This window comes from Orbicella faveolata, unplaced genomic scaffold, assembly GCF_042242905.1.
Source record: "Orbicella faveolata isolate gen_17 unplaced genomic scaffold, um_ofav_v1 contig_1, whole genome shotgun sequence".
Lineage (NCBI taxonomy): Eukaryota > Metazoa > Cnidaria > Anthozoa > Scleractinia > Merulinidae > Orbicella > Orbicella faveolata.
In genome coordinates this window covers 7,568,819-7,578,649 of record NW_028301536.1, presented here as the reverse complement: position 1 = coordinate 7,578,649, position 9,831 = coordinate 7,568,819, and the positions used below count along the sequence as shown (strand labels likewise).

Here is a 9,831-nt window from a genome sequence, read left to right as displayed (position 1 = left end):
GTGGTGTTCTCCCTAATTTCGATCTTTTAGGTTGGCACCTCTGGTAACAAGATCAAATCTGATCCAAAATACTCCCACACGAAGAAGACTAACACGATTGTTGAACGCGGTTGTTCCCTACCCCTTATATAAACTAAGCCCTGATTAATTGAGGCGGCAGCGTTCATTTATCATCAGTTTCTGTCTTTATATAATAATCACTTGATTTTGCTTTGACCATTCAAGGAGAAGTCAGATGATAAGAAAGAATATGATAGCTCCCCATATTTATTAGATCCTGGCAGTCCTTACAACCATTTCAAAGTCAGTTTATCAGTTAACCTTCTTCTGGGCACCTGCAATACTTCTCATGTTCTTTTTTACGCTAAATCCTCCATCCTGGAGTTAGTAATTGTTAACGGTGTAAAAGCACCCGTTGATGGTCAGGATAATGGTGTTGGGTTTTAACAAGAACCCAGGTTTTAAATAAGACGTGAAAATTGGTGAAAATTTTAACGCTCGGATGAGTTGGGTGTCCTGTGGAAAAGTAAAGGCTTGGCTACCTGGCGGTGTATTTATTTTCCCTACATCGGAGATGTTGTAAAAATTTTATACGCAGATCGACGGACACCGGTAGTTTACAGTTTAAGAAGGAAAAAACATTGCTTATTTTTAGTTTTAAATTACGGGGAAAAATGTACCACAAAAGTGTCGCGGTTCGTTTAGCGTACGGTTCGATGTCGCTTTTCATAGCGATTCTTCACAATGTATTCCTTTTGTATTACGTGGACATATTTGTTTCTGTCTACAAGATCGATCGTAATTCCTTTTGGTTGGGAGAGGTAGGTGCATTTGTTTTTGTCTCAAGTGGCCTGTTTTGTTGTCTCATGAAGACAATGTTTTGTCTTTGGAAAATCAGACCGGGAACATTAAACAAGATTTGGATTTGTAAGATACTCGACAAAAAAATAACACATTTAAGATGTACGCACCAATTAAGGCCCTTCATTGGCGCATCGATTGCCCTAAAAAACTCACGATTTTATTCCGTGTCAGTATGGAACTCATTCTTGCGAGTTTCTATAAAGGAGAAGTAGCTCTCTAAAAGTTTGTTATTTGTGACTATCAATAGTCTTTTGACCGCTGAAACTGAAGTCACGTCTCGTTTCTATCTAAGCTCGAATAGTTAAAAGCAGTTTATAAGTTCAGTATAATAACTCAACTGTCGTTTGTTTGGTTTAGTTTATTAAGTGAGCGTTCACTTGGTTTTTAGTTTGTTTTAGTTTATCTTGCCTTGAATGTATCAGACGTTTTTGTAGAGCACTGAATTGTTTAATTTATGAGTTTCAGATTTTAGGTAGTCTGCAGCCTTTGTTTAATATATTTGGGCCAAATAGGTGCCAAGCAGAAACATAGGTGATATGCTTCTGGTGCAACCTAATAACATCCAAATCTGGGAGACTGTAATTTTAGATTGAACATACATATTGCCGTCTGCCACAAGACGCTGCTGACAAATTAACATCTCCCCACAAGTCAGATGGTTCAGTAACTTCTCTGCACACTGCAGTAGTTAAGCAATAGCATCTCTCTTTGGCCTTGTGTGGAACTCAGGGACAGCTCTTGAGGCTTGCTGAGAACTCCCATGTTTCTAGCATTTCTAGCACATATAATTTGTGGATCTATGCAACACAGAGCATGCCTTTTTCTCTGTTTTGGCTCGAGATTATTTTCTGGCAGATTGCTCCCTTGAAGTCCCAGAGGGGAGGAGGAGTACTCCCAGAAAAATTGGGTGGGGGTATGCAGCCTGCTTCCCAAAACCCTTACCCTATTTATAACCTGACCAAAAATTTGGTACCCTGTTTATCACCTGACCCTTAAATCAATACACCGTTTCAGACCCTCCTTATAATAAAACCATACCCTAGTTATGACCAAAATGACCAAAATTGATACCCTATTTGTGACCAAAATGGCTGAAAAACTGCACATAGTCATATCTATATAGCCCATATGTGGGGGGTAATAATAAGGTGACTGGAGTAAGTTATATTTGTTGAGTTCTTTCTGCAATCTGCCTTGTTCTGTTTCTAGGCCATTTTTCTAGTATGGAACTCTCTTAATGATCCTCTCTTTGGCTGGCTGAGTGATCATAAAGCACTTGGAAAAAACCAGTAAGTTATAATTAGCATTAAGTTATAATTAGTGCTATATAAATTTAATTATTATTATTGTTTATTATTATTATTATAAATGTTTATTATTCCAGGCTACGAGTGAACTGGCCCTAATGTTGTTTATATTGCAACCTCTACCTTGTTGTGCTGGTTTTTTCCTGTTTTGAATGACCAGATTATTGCTGATAAATTCCCCGGGAACAGAAATGACCACAATTATAGATCAGTATATTTGTGATCTTTTTTGTTAGTAGGGAAATTGCCAGGGATAATCTGGTAATCCTAAATCAACAACCCTATATTTACCACACAGTCTAGTAATGAACTTTTAAGTTATTGTAAGAGATTAATATAACGTGGTATCAAGAGATGTTCAGCACACCACTGCACAACCATTTACAGATGCAATCCTCTAGAAAGCAATAATGCAAACTGATGGGTGTAGGGCTAGATCAACCTCATTCCCAGGATCTCTCTCCTCTGCGTCCCTTGATCGTTAGGGAGAAAGACCTTGGTTGTGGCTGGTCATGTGACCACCCAGCATCTGGGTGGTAAAAAAATCTGTTGGGTGGAAGTTGTGGGAAGGTGTTTTGATTGTTGCTGTGACAAACTTTGTGGGTTTCAAAACCTCAAGCAGCCGCCAACAACTACCCGCTTTATCTAGTATCAAAGTCGAATTTTGCTGATGAACAATGCTTCATTTATTCTGCCATCTCCCAAATATAGAAGACTTCCATACAAAGAAATTTGGCAACCAAATGGAGCACAAACTTTTCAACGTTTTTTTAGCGCTTGTGAAATGTCACATACTGAATTGAAGTGAAACCAGTGGATCAGACTCTTGAATATCTGAATTTGGAGGTAATTTATTTTCTTCTTTGTGCAGTATTTTGGATGTTAAAAAGTATTTAGCTGAGTATTCTGACTTGCATTTGATTTTTACATTTTTGTTGACAAAAGCCCTTGCTTATATTTCATCTGCATCAGTTTATATAAGTTTATATTTGGACAGACGTTTAAACATGGTTCCTTGGCATAGTCAAGAATTTGTGAAATGGTAAAATATGAAACATTCTATAGCAATCAATGTGCCATGAGGTTAATTCAGGCAACATCAAACAGCAAAACAGTTTTATGTCTTATTAATTTGACCAGCTGAAATTGAAGTCAGAGTGCTACTTCAATACACTGGATATATATATAAGTATATTTCACTTGACCTGTGTGAAGCTTGGAAAAAGGACTGGAGAATTTCAAAGGTTTATTTGCCCGTGTGTGATTTAACATGGTGATGACCAGCGATGATTGACAAAAATTATTTGTTGACTCTACCCCAGTAGAAAAGTTTGTGTCACAGGTGCTCATGTGATCAGCCGCAACCAGGTTCTTTCTCCCAATGACCAAGGGAGGCTGAGGAGGGTGATCCCAGGAACAAGTTTGGGGCTAGACAGGTTGATGTGAGAAGCTGTCTGGCTCCACATATGTCAACAATTTATTTAGCAACAAAACATTTTCACAACTTTCTCACTAGATCGAGCTCAATTTTCAATTAAGGTGCCTTGAAAAGGTTGAGCAAGACTGAGCCGGTGAGACCTTGTTGTGCCAGGTCTGTCAGGCACTCCCACCAAGTGAATATGTAAATACTTAATTAATTTCTCTTGTTTTATCTGATTTAATAATGTTCAGCTGTTCAATGTGGCAGTTGCATGGCAAGTTGATGGTAATTTCTAACATACACAATTAGCAAAACCTTTAATTTTTAATTCTGTGGGTGACATGTACATGAAGGCATTCCATATGAGACAACTATAAATATGACATGCTTAAATTTCTGTTGAAGGTCAAGCCTTAGCCACCCAGAGATTGTTCAAAAACGTTTTAGGTGAGTAAACCATACAAATATCTCATTAAGAGTCTTCTTCTGATGCCCAAAGAAATTACACAACAAATAATATCTATAAATGAGGTAACTGGTACTAATGGAATCATCATATAACACCTCCAAACACCCACATGTGTTATCAATAGTTTAATAGTTCAGATCTGCTGTGTCTCTGTCTTGAAGTCTTGAAGTCTTGAACTTGCGGTATTAGATCTCCAAAATTCTTGAGTCTAGATTGAATCTCATCTTGAGAAATGAGAAATTATTTAAAACTGAATTAATTTCAGTTGCTGTAGTTGCAAATTGTACAAACAGGTACACCAGGGGCTTGGGCTAGCTCAGTGTAAACCAAAAATCCAAATCTTGTCCAATAAAGAACACAAATGTTACAATTTTGTTCCTTTTAAACAGGGCGCTAATGAAATATGGACCACTGTTCACATTGTCCTTCTTAAGCATCTGGTTCCGCTGGGGTCATCCATCAATCCAGTTTGTTGTCTGTCTGTGTTTGTACGACGGCTTTCTAACAATGATTGACTTGAACCATCTGGCATTGCTTGCCGACCTGGCACTGTCATCTGAAGATCGGACCTCTTTGAACTGGTACTGCTCAGTATTCAGTGGTTGTGGTTCATTGTCTGTGTTTCTGTCATACCAATTCTGGGACAGGGACAACATGACCTCATTCCATGTATTTTGTGCATTACTTGCTGTGTTTTCTCTGGTTGGATTCCTAGTCAGTTCTGTTTTGCTGAAGCAGCATTTTCTCTCAAAGAAAGTTAAAGTGGACACTCCTGAGGAAGAAAAAAAGTAAGTGACAGAAGTTGCATATTAAATAATTGAGCATAATTATGAAGAACTGTTATAAACTATGGATATAATTAAAATAAAGTTGGGCTAAATGTTTTGAGATAAATTTTGACTCTCTACAGAATAGAAGTGCAATCCACGATACCAGAGGCTGATCAAGCTCTTGAGCTAAAGATCTTTGTCAAGCAGCTGATGACCCATTCAAACTTCATTTGGTTTGCTCTCATGAACCTAATACAAGTAAGTTTATGCCATTTCTCATGGAGGTAATTTTATTATGCTTTGATGTTAGTAGTAACAAAGTTAAGCCAAGAGACCATGATAGATCATAATCTCTTGGTTGAGTTGAAAAGAACATCAGCTTAGACTGAAATCCCTGCTGTGCTCAGCGTTCCTCTAAATGTTAGATGCAGCTTAATACAGGAATTGCACCAAGCGAAAGAGTAGCGGTTGGTCTATTATACCACATCTGTAAGACTGAGTAGTGCTGACCTGAGAATGGTTAGTATTTTGATAATCATAAGGAAAACAGGATATTCATTCTTTAAATTCAGTACACTGGCGGCTAGCTCACCGGTGGTTCAGTGGTTCCTGTCTTGAGCTGCATATTGAACCTTTCCACCATACTTTGTTTGCTCCCCCCCAAAACAATCCCATAAATGCTTGCACTGATATGAGCTGCTGGTTGTTTTATGTTGTATATAACATGACTATCTATCTATCTATCTATCTATCTATCTATCTATCTATCTATCTATCTATCTATCTATCTATCTATCTATCTATCTATCTCTTATTATACCTCTTAGTTACTATGCAGGCTGTGATTGGTCAATTTGGCGGGCCATATTCTACCTTACCGCGTGAAAATATTTGAAGATGTTCCCGAACCCATCAAACACGCATACTGATAATAAATATCTTACTAATCTCGTCTTCTCGGTTCACACTAAGTTACAGATCCTTTGTTTCCCTTCGATTTATCAATTGAAAGGGAAAAAAACTTGTGTTATTTGTGATTGGATGATGGGAGTCGAAGACTGTTTAGACGCCCCCATGAAGATTTGTCAGGCTTTCTCTTTTCCTGAGCAACCAAGATGCCAAGAGCAAACATAAAAAAGTGAATACAGGACAAGTACCCAGGATCTAATTGTCCTTGTTTATTTTTGCAGGTATTTCACTGTCATTTCAACAGCAACTTCTTCCCACTCTTCCTTGACAAGTTACTTGGGGACTCAATTTCTCCACAGACAGGTGCCATCTTGTTGGGCGTGTCATTTGTCGCCCCTCACATCAACAATCTTTATTTCTTGGGTTTATGTCGTCGTTTTGGAGTGTACTCTGTCATCAAGTGGTTATTCTATGTTAAGCTCGGGCTGAGTGTGATAATGCTGATGGTTGGACCTAATTGGCCTATTTTGCTTTGTTTTTACATAGCGAGGTAAGATTTAACGTTTTATTCCTTATTTTTTCCAAGAGAACACGGTAACGAATCCTGCAATCTGACTGGTTCTTAGCACGGTCCGGATCTTCCTATCTCTGACCACCACGTATAAGCGCCCTGCTGACCACGGTCACGGTAACGCGCGCGCGATGTGTGTGTAGAAAAGGCCAACAATAATAAAAGTGAGTAGGAATGGACAAAAAACTCATACGATGCGTGACACTGCCGAAAAGTTGTAAAAAGGCTAAAATTCTCTGAAAAGTGTCAAATTTGTTTTGATAAACTAAACTTTTCGGGCTTAGCCCTTCTTCAGTAGGTGGATTTAGCCACGCCGTACAAAAAACTGTACGCGTACACACTCATGGAAAGCGTGCGCATGAAGTACAAAGTTAACAAATAGGAAAACCATTGTTTTAGCGCGCGTAAGTGTAATACGCGCAGGACCTACAGTCACAAGAAATTGAAGTCAATGTTCAGTCCGTTGGGTCGAAGCGTGCCCAGCTTGAAGATTAATCTCATTTCATGCTGCTTGCGGCTGATGTTACTGCCAGAGCACTGTTTCAAGCCACAGACCATGATGTCATCCAGGGAGTGGGAGGCGGAGTTGAAATGTACAGCTACGGGAAACCCGCGCGATCGGTTTCGAATGCTGCGGAGGTGCTCGCTGAAACGTTCCCGTAGTCGCCTACCAATCCAGGCTCTCATGTAATAATAACAGTGGTTTGAGAGAGAGGAAAAAAATAAAAAAAGTTATTTACCGGCTTAGGGTCAGTCCTTATAGTGAAAAAACTATGACCTCGGACTTGAAAACACCTCGGTCACGGTTTTTCGCTATACGGACCTCACAGCCGGCAAATAACATAGACGCTATTTTTATATAAGAACATCTACTTTTGGAGCTGTGGCTGAACGTTCTTATATTTTTTGCGATTAGAGACTGAAAACGTTCTTAAAGATGTTCGTAAATTTACATGGTAAACAAGGTCAACTACCTTGATATTACTTCAGACTTTGTATCACCTGATGACTTTGATGGTATGGAAGTTATTTTGGAACAGTTATAAATAAGAACTGCTGATTATTACAAACCGAGATGTGTGTCATGCAATAAGAAAACAACTGTTAATGTTGTACAAAACATGCCCTCAAGTATTTGGGTTAATGTTACGTTTTTTGTTACCTTTATTTTATGCTTGTCATTTAATACATACAGATTAGCAAAATAAAAACGTTCTTAATCGACTCACAGCCTGAGGAATGTTCTTGGTACGTTCTTAAAATTTTGGTTAATCTCAGCCGTTCTTATAAACAAGGTTCTCATAAAAAAAGAGCGTATATAAATTTAACCCTCTTCTGCTTCAGTTGCAAAGTTTAATCATAAGTTATGGCACGGAGCAGATCGTCCTAGATCTATCTGGGCTGTTTCTTTTCCTCAGCAGCAGATATCACTATGGAGGTGAGAAAAACTTAAAATACTCCATACAACACTGCTCCGGACAGTCTGAGAACAATTGACAAATACTGTTTTACAGATGATATCGTCACTTTTTACACTACAAGGACTAAATGTTTATTCCTTTTATTGTTTTCAGCAATCGGGTGTTCACAGAAGGAACTTGTAAACTTCTCAACCTGATCATCAGTGATCTCGTGGACGAAGATTTTGTTCTTCACAACCGTAAACAAGCTATATCAGCCTTGATATTTGGAACTTCAGCGCTTTTTTCCAAGCCCGGCCAGACGTTAGCGCCGCTTATTGGAACATGGCTTTTAGCCGAACAGACCGGTCACTCACTCTTTTACTCGGACGATCTTTGGGCGTCCTCTTCCAACAGCAGAACTAGTTTTCACGACAGTACTAATAACACGTTACGCTGGGGATGTTTTTATGTTCTCGTTTACGTTCCAATCGCGTGCGCGTGCATCCAGATTCTAGCGTGGACGCGGTTTAAATTGCACGGGAATAGACTTCAGTGGGTGAAACAAATGCGCGAAGGGCGATGGTTTTCATCTTCAGAGGTTTAAAATAAATGGTTTAAAATAGTCCTTCAAGTTTCACTCTCAAAGCGGAAATCGTGGTGCCGTTGCCACTTGGAAAATGCTGCAGACAAACACTGGACAACACTTTGTTGGTTTCCAAACTTTCCAGTCAATCCATAGTTAATGTATGGTCAATCAGAGCCAAAGTAACAAACACGTGTTCAAGATATGTGGTTTTTATTGGCTAGTTCATGTGAAATCAACATGAACGTGTTAATATATAAAAACATGTCAAATATTTATGAAACAGGGCTGAAGCCTGTGATACAATGCGTTTCACGTTAAAATTGGCCAGCTAATCAGGCAGTTTCAATCATTAGGGACGTATTTCATTGAAAACAAATTTTGAGGTTTCTGCGAAAATTAGCACCTTATTTGTAAATAAAAGATGTATTTTGGATAGGATAAGATAATTTTAAAGAAATAAAATTGAAAATCTATTAAGAGTATTAGCGACTCTATTAAATTTGAACTGGGCACTCATTGGTTTGTGGCTGTGGCCGATCTTTGGTTGATAGTCTTGAGATACAATGAGTGAAAAAAAGGCAGAACTGTTCCTCACGGTGAGGAAAAGAAATTGAGAAAGAAATGAAATTTGTCCCCGAGAAGTGTATTATTTTTTTGTTTTGTTTCAGTGCTTTCTCAATCTCTTCGCCTTGCCGTGAGGATCAGTTTTCTTTTTTCTCTTTTTCCGTTTTTGACTTTTTAAGAGCCGAGATAAAACTTGAGGGACGATAGCTGAAGGCATTTAAATTTGATATGACATCAAATTTTAATGGTTGAAGATGACGAAAGCTATCGGAGTGACGCAATTAGTAACGTGACATGCCTGTCACACAACTCCTCCTCCTTCTCTCCCTTATACGAAAACTTTAGGGCGATGCGCTTGGGATAGCTTAAAATTTTACAATTGGGATTAAACAAACTATTTGTTAGACGCCTTTAATAAAATAATGCAAATCATTTGTAAAATTTCTATAACGATGAAAGAAAGAAATAAGATAGAAAAAAGTTTTGAAAATACTGCCGACCTTGCTCTCGTTTTCGCCTTTGTGATCTTTCAACGTTACATCATTCAGTTTACCTTTGCCTGTTTAACCGGCTTCCAAATAGAAAAAAATTTGCAAACAAACTATTTCTTTTAACATGTGGTTGCCCTTGGCTGACATTGCATCATCTGAGTGCATCTTACGCGTGGTAACGCGCACGCGAAACATTTCATGCGTGTAAACGAGTGCTAATTGTCACGTACCAGAAGCGGGTGACCACTGACCACCACTCACTGAGCTGAAAAGAAAAGACAATTCCAAAGAGGCATTTAGACGAAATATGAATAAATGCCCTCTAAAATCTCGCGGTATGTATATCGAAAGAAAATTTTTCATTTTTTTTACCATCTTTCGCAGTCGTACAGCGTTCAGTTGAGAACAACAATGCGAGACGTGACCTTTTATCAATTGCGAGTCGCTTCGTGGGACACGTGACTATTCTGATGAAAT

The 9,831-nt window shown here is 38.6% G+C and overlaps 1 protein-coding gene across 3 annotated transcripts; it reads left to right on the top strand.

Moving 5' to 3' along the window:
• Nucleotides 1-531: 531 nt before the first annotated feature.
• On the top strand, nt 532-8,781 carry LOC110054668 (solute carrier family 68 member 1-like). 3 transcript variants are annotated; one of them, XM_020761019.2, is made up of 7 exons: nt 532-821; nt 2,074-2,153; nt 3,997-4,038; nt 4,450-4,848; nt 4,971-5,088; nt 6,021-6,289; nt 7,885-8,781. In XM_020761019.2, exons 1-7 carry the CDS (start codon nt 675-677, stop codon nt 8,315-8,317), a joined length of 1,488 nt encoding a protein of 495 aa, XP_020616678.2. In that variant the 5' UTR covers nt 532-674; the 3' UTR covers nt 8,318-8,781. The 3 variants fall into 3 exon arrangements, with proteins under 3 accessions (XP_020616678.2, XP_089143489.1, XP_020616679.2); XM_089287363.1 differs by lacking the exon at nt 532-821 and adding an exon at nt 2,883-3,017; XM_020761020.2 differs by lacking the exon at nt 532-821 and adding an exon at nt 2,946-3,017 and having other exon boundaries at nt 2,103-2,153.
• Nucleotides 8,782-9,831: the final 1,050 nt, after the last annotated feature.

Excerpts from the sequence above, each read along its gene's own strand:
- LOC110054668 (XM_020761019.2), top strand. The coding sequence starts at position 675 with ATGTACCACAAAAGTGTCGCGGTTCGTTTAGCGTACGGTTCGATGTCG. Across the intron at positions 4,039-4,449 it reads ATTGTTCAAAAACGTTTTAG|GGCGCTAATGAAATATGGAC; the intron begins GTGAGTAAACCA and ends CCTTTTAAACAG. Across the intron at positions 5,089-6,020 it reads CTCTCATGAACCTAATACAA|GTATTTCACTGTCATTTCAA; the intron begins GTAAGTTTATGC and ends TTATTTTTGCAG.